The 17,603-nt window shown below is 39.8% G+C and overlaps 1 protein-coding gene across 1 annotated transcript in view; it reads right to left on the bottom strand.

Annotated features, from left to right (window-relative positions):
- Positions 1 to 17,603, bottom strand: part of ttc7b (tetratricopeptide repeat domain 7B) — a 350,185-nt gene that overhangs the window by 169,307 nt on the left and 163,275 nt on the right. The window contains exon 9 of the mRNA XM_072568076.1: positions 15,551 to 15,655. Coding sequence (XP_072424177.1) covers positions 15,551 to 15,655 — 105 coding nt within the window. The remainder of the gene's footprint in view (positions 1 to 15,550; positions 15,656 to 17,603) is intronic.

Raw genomic sequence — 17,603 nt, 5'->3', positions numbered from 1 at the left:
TGTTTCAGTATTTGAGGAGTTGTGAATGGTGCTGAACATTTTCTCTCCTGAATGGCCTGCCTTTGATTTTAAGTTTATGTCCTCATTCAGTGTAAAGGTTTATGAACAAGATGAATAATTTTTCACTTAAATGTACAGAAAGTCCTCTGCTAGTTTTACCAGTTCATTCATCAATGTTGCTTTGCAAATTTATGGCTCCATTACATTACATACAATGTCACCAATCTTTGTGCCAATGGCAAACCTATTAGACGAGAGAATCAAAGATTTATAAGGATATATTGGACTGTGGTATTCAAAACACAATAAATTAGGCACAATTTACTTGTGGGGGTTTAATGGTCTATTTCAGTTTCCAATTTGTGTTCATGTTACCTAACTCATTGATATCAGACCCGCTTGTGGCACAGTGGTAATGTCCCCACCCCTGGACCAGAAGGCCTGGGTTCAAGTCCCACCTGCTCCAGGGTTGTGTAATAACATCTCTGAACAGAATGATTAGAAAAATAGGTTAAATTAAAAAAATCTAAATAATTGATAAATATAATTGATAGTTGAGGTCCAAGCACAAATCCTTGTGTGATATCATTATCCAATGTCTCTATGGTCTTCTTCCAATAGTCAATGGTAGAAGACTTATTTCCTCAAAAGTTAAGTTAGATTTATTAGACATAACTTCCCTATTGTAAACTGCACACAAAACATATGAATTAGGCAGAACCCCAGGCTAATGTTCTGGAGAAACCAGCAGATGGTGAAATTCACATTCAGTTAAATTCTGGAATTAAAAGCTACGCTAATAGCAATTGATTTTGATTGCTGCATAAATGCATCTGACTGATCTCTGTTCTTTAGGGAAAGAAATTTATCACCCTTACCCAGTCTGGCCCATAATGACTCCAGATCAACAATGTCTTTGACTCTTAATTGCCTTCTAAGCAACTAAGGATGGGTAAAAATGCTGGCCTAGCCAGTAATGTCTACATTCTGGCATACCATTCACCTTTCTGATTGCCTACTTCACCTGCATGTTAGCCTTCTTCAGTGACTTACTGATGCAGACACCCAATCTCTTTACACATCTACAGTCTCAAACATTTTACCATTTATGGAATAATCTTTAATTAGATTAGATTACTTACGGTGTGGAAACAGGCCCTTTGGCCCAACAAGTCCACACCGCCCCGCCGAAGCGCAACCCACCCATATCCCTACATTTACCCCTTACCTAACACTACAGGCAATTTAGCATGGCCAATTCACCTGACCTGCACATCTTTGGACTGTGGGAGGAAACCGGAGCACCCGGAGGAAACCCACGCAGACACGGGGAGAACGTGCAAACTCCAAACAGTCAGTCGCCTGAAGCGGGAATTGAACCCAGGTCTCTGGCGCTGTGAGGCAGCAGTGCTAACCACTGTGCCACCATGCCGCCCAAAATCTTGTTACGACTCCAGTGGGAAGAGTGAGCTGGAAACCCAGCCCCATTATTCCACGAGCCACACCAAAAGTGTAGATGCCTTATTCAATTTTTACAAATTAGTCAAGTTGTTTCACCTTACTACTCCTTACACCATCCAGGATAAAGCAGCCACTTGATTGGGGCCACACCCACAATCATCCACTCCCCCACCACGGATGCTTACTATTAGTGGTATGTACCATCTAGAACAAAAAGAGACTTCTACCAGGCTTTTCAATAAACTAAAAAAAACACATTTATGAGAGGTAAAAGTATTCTTCAGTAAAGTAGAAAACTGGTTATTAACAAAACTATTATGCAAACCAAATTATATCCCTCAATCTCAAACACACACCCCTTTGTACACAGACAGGAAAACAGACATTAGTCTGACCACAGTGTTATTATCATGGGTAGGCTAAAAAAAAGCTCAACAAAAAAAGGAATAAAAGCAACAGCTCTTAGATAAAGGGGCAAATTCAGTTGACAAAGTTGGGTTGACTACTCACAGTTCCTTTGAATTCCTGTTCATGAGATCTGATTGCTGACAGTTAAAGATTATTGGAAAATCTTTAGAACAGATTTCAGATTCAGCTGAGAAACAATTCAGAATTCTTTTTTCTGAAAGTTTATTAGCTTTCTTTTCAAACTACTTCACTGAGAGAGATTGGTATGGCACTTCTTTTGGGTCCAAGCTTTGACTCTTACTGAGAGACAGTACTGCTTGACCTTGAAAACTTCTCCAGCATATGTTCACAGCCTTGAGGCATGGTCTGGGAAAAAAACTTAGTAATTCTGCTCAGAGGCTGTAGCTAGGTGATGGCAGTATAGATCCATTGGGGTTTTCCTGGTCTGTCTGCTGAAAAACGATGCTGGACATTGCCTTCCAAAATTACTTGTTTAAATTTTCCTTTAACATTTTGACTTATCAGTTCCAAGAAATCACATGACAAATCCTTCTCAATCTAGTAATGCCCCAATAGGTTTATATTCCTATGCACATAAGTATAAGCATTCCCAACACTCAGCACATCTGTTCTTTCCAGCAAAGTAGTTAAAGCTCACAATTTTCACATAATTTTCCATTTGCCATGTTCTTGTCAACTGTAAAAGTCAACTGCTAAAATCTCTTGAAGCTGCTTTATATCTTCCTCACATTCCCATTTATTTTCATGAATTCTGCAAACTTTGAAATAATATATTTCATCCTCTCATTCAAATCATTGATAGATGCTATGCATGTCCAGGGTCCAAGAATGATACTTGAAGTACCCCAGTTTGCCAAGATGAGAGAAATCTATTTATTTCTATTGTCATCTGCCTATTAGCCAATCCTTAATCCACATCAGTACATTACCTCTTATCCCATGCATTAAATTTTGTTAACCAACCTTTTCTGGGGGGGACTTTAATAATTGCCCGCCTAAAATCCATATATACAAAGTCCACTCACTCCCCTTTATCAATTCTAACAGTACCAACAGGCTTTCCAAACACACTCTACCACTCACAAATCCACACTGACCATTCCCAATCTGAATGATTACCCAAGTGTAAATTTATCATAACCTTTGTAATAGATTCTAGTGCTTTCCCTTCTACTGATGCAACACAAATAGGTTTCTATTTCCCTGCCTTTAAAGTAATGTGATGACATTTGTCTCCCTTGAATTTACAAATATTTGAAGATGATCATCACTGTATCTATCAACACCATTGCTATTTCTTTCAACACCCTGGGATGGAGAACAATGTTCCCTTTAAGCTGTGCAGTTGTGTTGGAGCACCATGCCGAAATCAGCATTGATTCTGGAAGTCACTGCCATGCACGGGCATTGGAGGCTCATGCAGCTGCTAAGAACATTAGAGTGCACATTCATTCTACAGGCATATCAACATTCAGTTGTATTAAATTCTCCAACATGTTCTTCGTACTAATAGTAATTTTCCCTCAATTCCTCATTCTACATGATCACTAGATACTAAGTTTGTGCGGTTGTTTGTGTTTTTTTCAGTCAACACTGATGCAAAGTAATCACTTAGCTTTTCTGTCATTTCTTTATTCCCTATTAAAATGTTTTTTAACTCTGTCTGCATTGGACCCAGATTTGTTTTAGCGAAACACTTTATTTTTATGTGCATGTTGAAGCTTTTACAGTCCACTTTTAAGTGCTTTGCTATTGACATTCATATCTCATTTCTCACTTGTTTTATCAGTTTCATCATCTTTTGGTGCATCAAAAAATCCTTCCATTCCTCAGCTGTATTACTATTTCTGACAATTTTATGAGCATTTTTAAAATCTTGTACAATCCTTAACTTATTTTGCTAGCTATGGTTGACAGACTTATTTTGATTTTTGAGTCTTGGGACTGTATAATTGTTGTAAGCTATGTACTAATTCCTTAATGATTATCTATAGCATATGTATTGTTATACCTTTTAATATGGCACCCTAATCCATCTCATCCAATGTTCCCATCACCAGTTCATAATTTTCTTTTATTCAAGTTTAATAGCCTGGCTTTAGATTAAACTATCTCACGATCAAACATAATGCAGGATTCCATCAGCTTATAGTCACTCACACTTAACCTTTTTTTTAAAGCAAAAAAAGTTGTAAGATTATTAATTACCACTTTCCATTACACAACACCAGAAAACCATTCCTCTCACACTCCAGAAACTCATTCTCCACAATATCAGTGCTCACGTAGTCTACCCAGTCAATATGTAGTTTAAATCACCCATGATTACTGCATTATCCATGCTAAATGCCTTCTCTAATCTAATTAATGCCATGGCCCATACACCATTATATTTCTGCCTTCAAATCATGTTACACATACTGTGTTCAGTCAGGTATAGTGCCATTAGCTTTGTCTCTTCAATATTATTCCACATTCTAAGACTCGTTGATGCTCCCCTTTGTTTTGCATGCCTTCTAATTTCACAAGCCAATTTTTTCCTTCATTTTATCAGCTTACTTCCTTCCATCCTGAGCTAACCTTCAGGTCCCTGTCCCTTTAGTTTAATCCTCACAAATTCCAGACTAAATAAATAGAATTAAATTTTACCAGCAGACACAGAGGATTATGAACCCATGTCCCCAGAGCACTAGCCTCTGGAATCTCTCATCCAGTAACATGCCACTTCATTAATATCCTACCCATCCTTTTATGTCACCTTCCACCCCATAAGCTTTTATCTTCTACGATAACTTTTGATATGACACTTGATTAAATACTTTCTAAACATCTAAGCATAATACATTGATTAGTTTCCCTTTATCTTTAGCAAATGTTACTTCCCCAAAGAACTCTAATAAATTGGTTAACATGTCTTCCCTTTTGCAAAACCTTGGTGACTCTGCCTGATATACCTTACATTTTTGAAGTGTTCTTCTATAACACCTTCCCTATAACAGATGTTAGTTTAATGTAAGGCCTGCAGCATTCGGCCTTATGTCTACCTCCCTTTCTGAATAAAAGTGTTATACTCACTTCTTTCCAATCTAGTGGAATCTTCTCCAAATAAAGAGAATTTAGAAAATGAAAACCAATGCATCAATTATCTCACTAACCATTTCTTTTAAGACCCTTTGGAAAAAATCCATTGAGACCCAGTGACCTGTCAGGCCACAGCTCCAGCAATTAACTCAGTTTCACTTCCTCGGTGATTGTAATTTTCTCGAGTTTCTCCATTCCTGCAACTTCCAGATTCACAGCTAGTTCTCAGATGTTACTGTATTCTCTATAGGGAAGACAGATGCAAATTCTTTGTTTAATTGATCTATGTCCTTATTTGCAATCATTAATTTCCCAGATTCACTTTCTATAGAACCAACATTCACTTCCTTAACTGATTTCTTTTTTAAAAAGTCTATGGAAAGTTTACTACCTGCTTTCATATTTCTGACTAATTTACCTTATACTCTGTTTCCTGCCTTAATAATTTTTTGCTGTCTTTTATATAGTTTCCAATCTTCAACCCTGGCATAATTGCATGCTTTTATGAGTTTACCCCCCCCTTTGGAATTCTTCTTCCTCATGGAATATAATTATTCCATTAATGATACCTTAAATGTCTGGCTGGATTGCTATTGAACCTAAATCTATTTTGCTAGATCATTTTAGCACAGTATTTTCATGTCTTCATAAACTGATTGTATTTTACTTTAAAATACTCGTTTTGGATCCATTCTACTCTCCCTCCAACTGAATGCACAATTAGACAGTAACTGCTACCTTCACCATGATGGCGATTTACTATTGATTTTTTCTGATGAGCTGAAATTACTGAGAATGCTCAGTTACTGTCCTTTATTAAAAGTTTTAATAAGTTATCAAGAACTTATGTCCGATGAACAGATCTCTACTTTCCTCATTTCTTTCTCTCACTTGTTTCAAATTATGGCATATATCTAAAAAGAAATTCTACAGTTAAGGCAGGTTTGGAAGATTATGGCTACATCCCTTGGAATTTTTCATCTACTTCCTTTAAAACCTGGGTGAGAAACATCAAATCTAGGGATTTCTAAGTCTTTCATGTCATTGATTTTCTTTTTAATACTGTTCTCTTGCTTTCATTAACAGTATTAAGTTAGAATCCTTGCTAATTTCTCTAGAATTTCAATTATATTTCCCTCTTCCTCCATTGTGAAGACTGATATCAAATAATTAAACAACATGTCTACCATTACCTCTTCTTTTTATTTACACGATTGCTCACTGCTGGTCAAATGTCTTCTTTAGGCATGATTATATTTTCCTTCAAATTTTATTGTAAAAAATGTTCTTGTATTAATATTGATATTCTTTGCATGTTTAGTTTTACAAACATCATTGCTGTATGTAGTAAACCCAAAACAGTTTAGTAAATTTCATGACCTATAAAATTCAATACAGAGTAACCTCAATTATCCGAATATCAGAATATCTGGACAACATTGCAAAGTCCCAATGCTTGGCTGAACTGCATTATCAGGCATTTGATTATCCATAAAGTTAATTATCCAACAAAATACTCTGTATTCCTTGCTAGTTACATACTGGCTTCTCAGTAACATACTAGAGTGCTCAATGATACCATAACAAGGTCTTCAGTATGTCATTTTTATGATTATGATCAATGGAATTCCCTGCCCAGTGACGTAGTTGACACTACTTCAGAAAATGTTTTTAAAGCTGAGGTCGATATATTTTTGAACAATGAAGGAATTAAGGGTTACAGTGAGAGGGTGGGTAAGCGGAGCTGAGTCTACGAAAAGATTATTCATGATTTTACTGAATGGCAGAGCAGGCTCGAGGAGCCAGATGGCTTACTCCTGCTCCTAGTTCTTATATTCTTATATCAATTGACGGTGATTTACTATTGATTCTTTCTGATTAGCTAAGTTACTGAAAGTGCTTGGTTACTGTTCTTCATTATAAATTTTAATAACTTCTCAAGAACATATGTCAAACAAATACTTCTTATGTTCTTATATCAATTCTACTTGTATATGAATTTAGGCAGCATTGTTCCAAACTCTTTGTTGAGGATATAACTCAACCTTGGAAAAGTTAAAAGTGCACAGACAATTCCTGCTGAGCTCAAATGTACCCTGATGCTTTCAATGTCACACAGGTAAACATTTAAACTTTTATTTAACATTTATTTTTGTACTGTTTAATTACAGGTTTGAACATTCATTGCTAATTCTTCCCTTGATTTGTTCATTTATCATGCCTCTCCAAATAACCTAAAAATGTTATGCTGACAGTGAACTTTTGTGATGGTTGATTGTGTTAGCCAACTTGTTTGTAGCAAGTCACTAATAATATGAATAGTTGGTTATGTTAGTGAAGGTGACCACATTGTCAGGAGAACTCCCAACTCTCCACTTATGAACATGATCTTGAACAGACAGACAAAATCTATCTAATATTTCATTTGAAGAACAGCACCTCACGATAGCGCAGCACTCCATGCACTGGGATACCTGCCTGGAATATCTGTTCAGGATTCCAGAAGAGAACTTGAACCTTCGACCTTCTGACTCAGATTAAGAGTGATGTCAACTCAGTCAGTCAAGTAAGAGAGCAAGTCAAAAATTAATGAGGGAGGGGAAGCTGCTGCTTGTAACTGAAAAGTTGAAATTATCACTTGAAACATTAGAGCTGTTCCCTTAGTCCCAAGAGGTAATTACATTGTTGCTGTAAATGACACGAGACAGAAGTCATTTATTATCATAAATTAAAGGATGCATAACCAATTATAACATCAGTCAGGCGTTTTATTCAGCAGCTCATGAATATTTCAGTGCATTAACTTTCACCTATACCCTTCTCAACAGCCTTAACTTAGAAGAGAAACTAATTAAGTAATGATTAATTTTACTATTACAGATACAATGAGCAATGTATTAATGCAGAAAATACCAACCTCTGGTCCACTTTGCTAATTTTGTCCATCTTAGATATAAACTGTTGGGACCTACAACAATCCATCATTCAGAGTCATAATAACACACCATTCAGAACGAAGATATTTGAATCTTTCATGGGATGTGTGTGTCACTGGTAAGGCATGTCTTTCTTGTCCATCTTGAATTGCCCTTGAACTGAGACGCCTATTATGCTAATTGACAGAATAGATCAGAGTGAACCACACTGCATGTCAAACACATGGGAGCCAGACCAGGTTAAGGACAATAGATTTCCAAAGTGCCTGGAAGAAACCCACTGGGAGAATGGGCAAACTAGACACAGACAGTTGCCTGAGGGTGGAATCAAACCTGGGTCCCTGGTGTTGTCAGGCAGCAGTACTCACCACTGAGCCACCGTGCCTTCCCTAAGCTGGAGTTAATAATAAAATGAGTGAAATTACATTATTTGGTATGATCAACATGCCACCAACTAGTGGGGAGGATATGCAGAAGTAAATTGGAAGGCAATTACAAAGATGTGTAAACATCAGTGACTATTAAAAATGGCAGACTTTAATGACCCAAACATAGTCTGGGATAGTAGTAGTGTAAGGAGCAGTGAAGATACTGGCAATAATCTAATAACAATTGATAATAACAGTCAATTTTCCTTGGATTCAGGGTGGTGCAAAAGGACTGGAGGATTACAAACATTATGCCCTTGTTTGAACACATTTGTAAAGATCGGCCTCACAATTACAGATCAGTCAGCTTAACCTTTAGTGGTGAGGGAACTTCTAGAAACAATCATTCAGGAAGATTTAATAACATAATTAAGGATAGATAGTGTCATGGGAATGTCATTAGACTAATAATCCAGAATCCCAGGCTAATGTTCCAGTGACATGAGTGTGAATCCCGCCATGACAGGTTACAAAAGCTGAATTTGGTAACATTCTGGAGCAAAAAACAACCATGTATCCATATCAATTTTTTGTGAATGCCCATTTGGTTCACTAATGCCCATTTGGGAAGGAAATCTGCCATCCTAACCTGGTCTGGCTCACAAGTGATTTCAGATCCACAGCAATGTGACTGACTCTTAACTGCCTGCTAGTAGGTTAAGGATGGGCAATAAATACTCACAAAGACAGCATTACACAAACTCCACAAATGAATTTTTTTTAAAACGTCACACAGAAAAATATTGGTTAATTTGGAAGAGTCAGCATAAGTTTATTAGATGAAAATTGCATCCAACTAACTTGGAATATTTTAAAAGATAACACAGAGGGTTTATAAGATCAAGGCTGCTGACATAGTATATCTGGACTTCTAAAAGGCATTTGTTACAGTCCCACATAATAGGTGTGTAAGGAAAGTCACAGGCCATAGAATGAAAGGAACTTGAAAACAAAATGGACTGAGGTATATGAAAAAGAGTAATGGTTAATGAGTAACTTTCAGGCTTCAAGTTTTCAAAATCATGAGGAGTTTAGACAGGAAGAAACTTTTCAGGCGTAAAAGGATTGAGAACCAGAGGGTACACTGGGGGAGAAACTGGTCTGCGTTTGGCCCATTTTATGCATGGAAAATCGATGCAACACATACCAATTTATTGTAGGCCTTTGTATGCCTCTGGGGACAGTTCAGGGTAGCAAGGTGGGGGTATGTTACAGGCCAGAGAAGACAGGATAGTGGCTACAACATCCTATCCTCTGATTTAAAAGTAGAAGTTCTTTTAAAAACTGGGAAAATGGTGCATGGGTGATTTACGTTCTCTGCAAGACTAACTACATTACAGGCTGGACCAAGACCACAGTCAAGATTCACTCACAAAACATCAAACTCATATCAAAAATGGAACATGCCCCCATTAGCATAATCTCACAATAGGCAATGCATTTATCTACATATCAGTATTAAACAATTAGAAAATCTGAGCCTGTTATTTCATCGACCTGGTTTGGTTTGTGACATCAGAAACAAAATCAGGAATTGCTGGAGAAACTCAGCAGCTCCGGCAGCATCTATGGAAAGAAAGTAGTCTTAATGTTTCGGGTTCAGTGATCCTTCTTCAGAATGGCTCTGGATGGCACAGTGGCTCAGTGGTAAATACTTCTGCCTCACAGTGCCAGGGACCCAGATTCGATTCCAGCCTTGGGTGGCTGTCTGTGTGGAGTTTTCACATTCTCCCCGTGTCTGCGTGTATTTCCTCCAGGTGCTCTGGTTTCCTCCCATAATCCAAAGATGTGCAGGTTAGGTGAACTAGCCATGCTAAATTGCCCACAGTGTTCAGGGACATGTAAGGTTAGGTGCCTTTGTCAGGGGCATATGCTTCAGGGAGTGGGTCTGGGTGAAGTGTTCTTCGGAGGGTCGGTGTGGACTTGTTGGGCCAAATGGCCTGTTTCCACACAGTAGGGATTCTATGAATGTAATGAAGTGTATGAAGGGTTCTAAGTGATTGATTATGATAGGGGACTCTCGATCAGAGGCACAGACAGATGTTTCTGCGGTCGGCAATGAAAAATCAGAATGGTGTGTTGCTTCCCTGGTTCCAGGATCAAGGATATCTTGGAGAGGGTGCAGAACTTTCTCAAAGGGGAGAGGGACCAGCAGGTGGTTTCTATACACATTGGAACTAGGAAGGAAAGGGGATGAGATTCTGAAGGGAGAATATGGAAAGTTAGGCAGGAATTTAAAAAGGTGGTCCTCGAGAGCAGTAATATCTGGATTACTCCCGGTGCAATGAGGTCGTGAGGGTAGGAATAAGATGATAGAGCAGATGAATGCCTGAGGAGTTTGTGCAGGGGAGAAGGGTTCACATTCTTGGATCATTGGAATCTCTTCTGGGATAGAAGTGTCCTGTACAAGAAGGGCGGATTGCACCTGAATTTGAAGGGGACATGTAGATTAGCTAGAGGTGCTCAGGAGGTTTTACACAAGTAAGGTTGGGAGGGGAAGGAGGGGGGACCCAGCTAAATAGTGAGGACAGAGATCAATCTGAGACTGGTACAGTTGGGAAAAGGAGAGTGTCAAACAGTCACGACTGACAGGAACAAAGCAGTGAACAAGGTAGGACTGATAAATTAAACTGCATTTATTTCAATACAAGAGACCTAACAGGGAAGGCAGATGAACTCAGGGCATGGTTAGGAACATTGGACTGACATATCATAGCAATTACAGAGATGTGGCTCAGGGATGGACAGGACTGGCAGCTTAATGTTCCAGGATACAAATACTACAGGAAGGATTGAAAGGGGGGGCGAGAGAGGAGGGGGAGTGGCATTTTTGATAAGGTATAGCATTACAGCTGTATTTAGGGAGGATATTCCTGGGAATACATCCAGGGAAGTTATTTGGGTGGAACTGAGAAATAAAAAAGGGATGATCACCTTATTGGGATTGTACAATAGACTCTACCAGTAGTCAACGGGAAATTAAGAAACAGATTTGTAAGGCGATCTCAGTTCTCTGTAAGAAAAATAGGGTGGTTATGGTGGGGATTTTAACTTTCCACACATAGACTGGGACTGCCATAGTGTTAAGGGTTTAGATGGAGAGGAACTTGTTAAGTGTGTACAAGACAATTTTTTTGATTCAATATGTGGATGTACGTAACTAGAGAAGGTGCAAAACTTGACGTACTCTTGGGGAATAAGGCAGGGCAGGTGACTGAGATGTCAGTGGGAGAGCAGTTTGGGGCCAGCAACCTTAATTCTATTAGTTTAAGTGATGGAAAAGGATAGACCAGATCTACAAGTTGAAGTTCTAAATTGGAGAAAGGCCAATTTTGACATTTTAGGCAAGAACTTTCAAAAGCTGACTGGGGCCAGATGTTTGCAGATAAAAGGATGGCTGGAAAATGGGAGGCCTTTGGAAATGAGATAATGAGAGTCCAGAGACAGTATATTCCTGTTAGGGTGAAAGGAAAGGCCGATAGGTATAGGGAATGCTGGATGACTAACAAAATTGAGGTTTGGTTAAGAAAAAGAAGGAAGCATATGTCAGGTAGAGACAAGATAGATTAAATTAATCCTTAGTAGAGTATAAAGGCAGTAGCAGTATACTTGAGAGGGAAATCAGGAGGGCCAAAAGGGAACATGAGATAGCTTTGGCAAATAGGGTTAAGGAGAATCCAAAGGGATTTGATAAATATATTGAGGACAAAAGGGTAACTAGGGAGAGAATTGGGCCCCTCAAAGATCAGCAAGGCAGCTTATGTGAAGAGCCACAGGCAATGGGGGAGATACTAAATGAGTATTTTGCAGTGTTTACTGCGGAGGAGGACAAAGATGATACAGAATTTAGGGAAATAGATGGTGACATCTTGAAAAATGTCCATATTACAGAGGTGGTGATCCTGGATGTCTTAAAACACATAAAAGTGGATAAATCTCTAGGACTTGGTCAGGCATCCCCATAAATATGTGAGAAGCTAGGGAAATGATTACTAAGCCCCTTGCTGAGTTATTTGTATCATTGAAAGTGACAGGTGAGGTGCTGGAAGACTGGAGGTTGGCCAACGTGGTACCATTATTTAAGAAAGGTGGTAAAGGACATCCCAGGCACTGGTGAGCCTGACATCAGTGGTGGGCAAGTTGTTGGAAGGAATCCTGAGGGATAGGATTTAGATGTATTTGAAAAGCCAAGGACTGATTAGGAAAATCATGTCTCACAAAATTGATTTGAGTTTTTTGAAGTAGTAACAAAGAGGATTGATGAGGGCAGAGCAATGGATGTGATCTATATAGACTTCAGTAAGGCGTACGACAAGGTTCCCCACGGTAGACAGGTTAGCAAGGTTAGATCCCATGGAATACAGGGAGAACTAGCCATTGGATACTGAACTGGCTTGAATGTAGAAAACAGAAGGTGGTGGTGGAGGGTTGCTTTTCAGACTGGAGGCCTGTGGGCAGTGTTGTACCGCAATGATCGGTGCTGGGTCCACTAATTTTTGTCATTTATATAAATGATTTGGATGGGAACATAGGAGGTACAGTTAGTAAGTCTGCAGATGACACCAAAATTGGAGGTGTAGTGGATGGCGAAGAAGATTACCTCAGAGTATAATGGGATCTTGATCAGATGGGCCAATGGGCTGAGGAGTGGCAGATGGAGTTTAATTTAGATAAATGTGAGGTGCTACATTTTGGGAAAGCAAATCAGAGCAGAAATATACACTTAATGGTAAGGTCCTGGGGAGTGCTGCTGAACAAAAAGATCTTGGAATGCAGTTTCATAGCACCTTGAAAGTGGAGTAGCAGGTAGAAAGGATAGTGAAGGAGGTGCTTGGTATGCTTTCCTATTATTGGAAAGAGCATTGAGGTCATGTTGTGGCTGTACAGGACTAGGCCACTTTTAGAATATTGAGTGCAGTTCTGGTTTCGCTCCTATCAGAAACTTGAAAGGGTTCAGAAAATGTTTACAAGAATATTGCCAGGGTCGGAGGATTTGAGCTACAGGGGGAGAGGTTGAACAGTCTGGAGTGTTCAACACTTGTCGAATGCCTTACTGAAGTCTATATAGATCACATCCACTGCTCTGCCCTCATCAATCCTCTTCATTACTTCTTCAAAAAAACTCAAAGCAATTTTGTGAGACATGATTTCCCATGCACAAGCCATGTTGATTATCCCTAATGAGTCCTTGCCTTTCCAAATGACCTTACAGGAAGTTTATAAAATCATGAAAGGCATGAATAGGGTAAATAGACAAGGTCTTTTCCCTGGGGTGGGGGAGTCCAGAACTACAGGGCATAGGTTTAGAGTGAGGGGGGAAAAAAATTAAAAAGGACCTAAGGAGCAAGTTTTTCATGCAGAGGGTGGTACGTGTATGGAATGGGCTGCCAGAGGAAGTGGTGGAGGCTGGTACAATTACAACATTTAAAAGGTAAATGGGTGGGTATATGAATAGGGAGTGTTGGGAGGGATATGGGCCAGGTGCTTGCAGGTGGGACTAGATTGGGTTGGGATATCTGGCCGCCGTGGCCAGGTTGGACCGAAGAGTCTGTTTCCATGCTGTACATCTCTGTGACTCTAACAGTTTCACCAGCAACTTGTTTTTGATCCTGATTTGCAGCATATACAGTTTGTTGGTTTTGATTTGGTTTGTGACATGCTTATTATTCTTCCCCACCATGTTCTATTTTGGGCTCTTTTAGCCCATCTAGTAAAGAGCTTCATTCTGAATATCAGCAAGTGGCAGTGAAGATGAAGAATCAGTCAAGCTGATGTGAGAGCCTGCCATACTTATGTGGGCCTTGGCCCTCTGCACTGAAACGCTATTGGCAACACTGTCTGCAATTTAATGAGCTTCAGCGTAACAACACTACTTTCACAGAATGCTGAACAGCTCAGACCTGCCACACAGATCATTATTTTGGTTTATAAAGGGTTCTGAAATGAAAGAAACTCCAGGGAGAGTGCACAAATTCATAGCCATCTCACAAAATGACTTGCTACCGATAAAACAACAGCTGTTCACATTTAAATTCTGATCAACACTTCTAACATTTTGTCAAAAAGGGAAAGTAAACTTGCAAAACAAATTCTCAATCCTCCATTGTTCCTCAAACCAGTGTTTTCCCATTGGTCGATATCACTTGCAAATGCAACCGTAGCATAGTAATGAACTGTTCAGCACATCAGCAGTGGTGAGATATAGCAGTGGGTGGGGTTCGGAGATCTGGTAACATCAGTGATGGGAGGGAGGGTTGTTTGAGTTTTATATTATGAAGGAGTTTGAGGTCTGGGTCTGGGAGTGATAAAGTATGAATGTCACAGGTCTAGACACATTGAATTAAGCAAGAACTCTGAATGGGGTTCAGCCTATGGAGGCAGTTGGGAAGCGGATAGGTGGTGGTCGGAAGGGAAGTGTGCAAGAGTGCAAGGAAACAAGCATAGTGGGTAGGCTTTTGTTAGGGTCTGGTGCTGCTCGGAGCGAAGAAGTATGAGTGCTTGTGGACAGCAAAATTTGGCAGCAGGGAGCACAGAAGGTAAACTACTGACGCTTGAGGCAGAAGTGATGGCTGATAGCATCGAGTACAGGAGAAGTGAGAAACAGACAAGTATTCATAGCGAAAGTAGTGACACACTAATGAGAAAGGGGAAGTAAGAAGATGCAATATACGCAGCAAGAGGCAATAGAAAGGAAAGCGCGGTTAGGAAAGATACTAATACAGCCATGGAGGAGCCTCCTTGAAGACATGCAGTAGGATAAAGTCTAGAAAATGTATAAGCACACAGGGGGATTAAACAACTTGCATTTATACAATGTCATAGTTAAGTAAAATATCTCAAGGTACTTTTCAAGAGCCTTACTTGACAATATCTGACATGAGAAATTAAGGGGAGGTTAGCATAGAGAATAGGAGACATTATAAAATAGGATAGAAAGGCTCAGAAGTGACAAAATGACTGGACGAAGGAAAGAGAAGTTGAGAGATTTCGAGAAAGAATTCCTGATCCTCGGGCTGAGGCAGCCGAAGGCGTGGCTCATGGTGAGGTGATTATAATCAGAGGTCGGCAAGAGGCCAAAATTAGGGCAGTACAGACAGGGTTGCAGTGCTGGAGGAGATGCTAAAGTAGGACGGTTTTAGGAACGGAGAAGGAGGATAAGTACTTGAAAGTTAGACTAAAATCAGTATGCAAGAACAAAGAGAATTCATGACTTACCCAGTGAAGAGATCCAATGCACAACTTGGTGGCAAGGAGTGGTATTGTGGGATCATCCGGTTTCAATCTTATACATTCTCTCAGCACCCTCACTGCCCGGGCAGACTAGAGAAAGAAAATGGCAGATAAATACCTTATTTTAAAGTTATTCAATTTATATTTCATTTCCCTTCCTTATCTGGATCCGAGGGAGAATACTGAATTGCAAGGATGATGCTGAGTGACTTCAGAGGGACAATGATAAGTTGGCAAAATGGACAGACACCTGGCAAATGAATTTTAATGCACAGAAGTGTGTGTTATTACACATTCAGGTGAAACAAACATGGAGAGGCATTACAGGCTCAATAGTACAATTTTGAGGGGAGTACAGGAGCAGAGGGACCTCGGGGTTCATGTCTATGATTCTCTGAAGGTGGCCAGGCAAGCTGAAACAGTTGTTAATAGGAAGTAGATGTAGAATCCTTGGGTTTATAAAGAGAGACATAGAGTATAAAAGCAAAGCAGTGATGCTACACCTTGACAAATCACTGTCAGACCACATGTGGAATGCTGTGCTCTGTTCTGGGCACCTCAGTGAAAGAAGGATGTTAAAGCCCTGGAGAGAGTTCAAAAGAAATTTAATGGAATGATACAAGAGGGATTTTAGATGCAAGGGAAAATGAGAGAAATTGGGTTTATTGGCACTGGAGCAGAGAAGATTAAGAGGTGACCTTACTGAAGTGTTCAAAGTTACGAACATCTTTAAAGGAGGATATTCTGTTCGTATAAGCAAAAGCGAGGATGGCAAATGCTGGAGATCAGAGTCAAGAGTGTGTTGCTGGAAAAGCACAGCAGGCCAGGCAGCATCCACGGAGCAGGAAAATCAACATTTCGGGCAATGAAACCCTTCCTGATGAAGGGCTTTTGCCCAAAACGTCAACTCTTCTGCTCCTCGGATGCTGCCTGACCTGCTATGCTTTTCTGTTCATATGTCTGTAACTAGGGGTCATAACCTCAATGTTGTCAGCAAGACAGCCAGGGGTGAGTTGAGGAGATACTTATTTACTCAGAGTTGTTAGGATTTAGGATGCACTGCCTGGGACAGTGGAGGGTTCCACAGGAGGTTTCAAAGGAGAGCTGAATATATATATTTGAAAGTGATTGATTTCGAGAGCTATGGAGATAAGGTGGAGAACAGCCTAGCTGGGTTGCTGTTTTAGAAACTAATGCAGACGTGAAGGTCAAATGGCCTCCTTCTGTACTGTTCGATTCTATGATACCAGAAAGAGGTAATTCGGCCCCTTGAACCTGCCCCATCGCTCAATCGGATCAAGGTTGATTCGACATACCTCAGGTCCACTTTTCTGCCATTTCCTTTGAAACTCTGCTGATCAAGAATTTACCTTAGCCTTAAATATACACAGGGACTCTGCCCCAACAGCACTCTGTTCTAAAGAGTTCCAAAGACTCTCAACCCTCAGAGAAGAAATTCCTCATCTCAGTCTTAAATTAGCACCCCTTTATTCTGAGACTATGCCCTCTGGTTCTGGACTTTCCCTGAGGGAACATCCTCCCAGTATTTACCCTATCAAGACCCTTTAGAATCCTATATGTTTCAATGAGATAAGGTCTCATTCTTCTAAACTCCCGTGATTGCCAACCTGTTTAGTTTTTGCTCATAATACAATCCCTCCATATCAGAGACCACCCTTATGAAGCTTCTCTGAAGAAGTGATATCTTTACTTAAATAAGGAGACCAAAACTATTCTCTATTCTTACACTCCAACCCCAAAAGAAAGGTTACACTCCGAAATAATGTTTCATAACCTCAGGACGTCCTAAAGTGCTTCACAGTGAAATGAAGTGCTCCTGAAGTGTGGTCACCAATGTTCAAAACGCACACAAGTGGTAGGCAATATCGTTCTGAAAGATTTACTCATGGGAATGACAAGTCAGGCAAAGTAGCCCCTGTAAACAGGATGGAAGGAAATAGTGAGCAGCTGCTTCTCATAGGCCTTTCCTGTGTTACTGCTGATATGCTCAAAACATAGTACAGTGAGTGATATCAGC

Source organism: Chiloscyllium punctatum, chromosome 4 (genome assembly GCF_047496795.1).
Source record: "Chiloscyllium punctatum isolate Juve2018m chromosome 4, sChiPun1.3, whole genome shotgun sequence".
In the NCBI taxonomy this organism is placed as follows: domain Eukaryota; kingdom Metazoa; phylum Chordata; class Chondrichthyes; order Orectolobiformes; family Hemiscylliidae; genus Chiloscyllium; species Chiloscyllium punctatum.
This window is presented reverse-complemented; position numbering and strand designations above follow the sequence as displayed.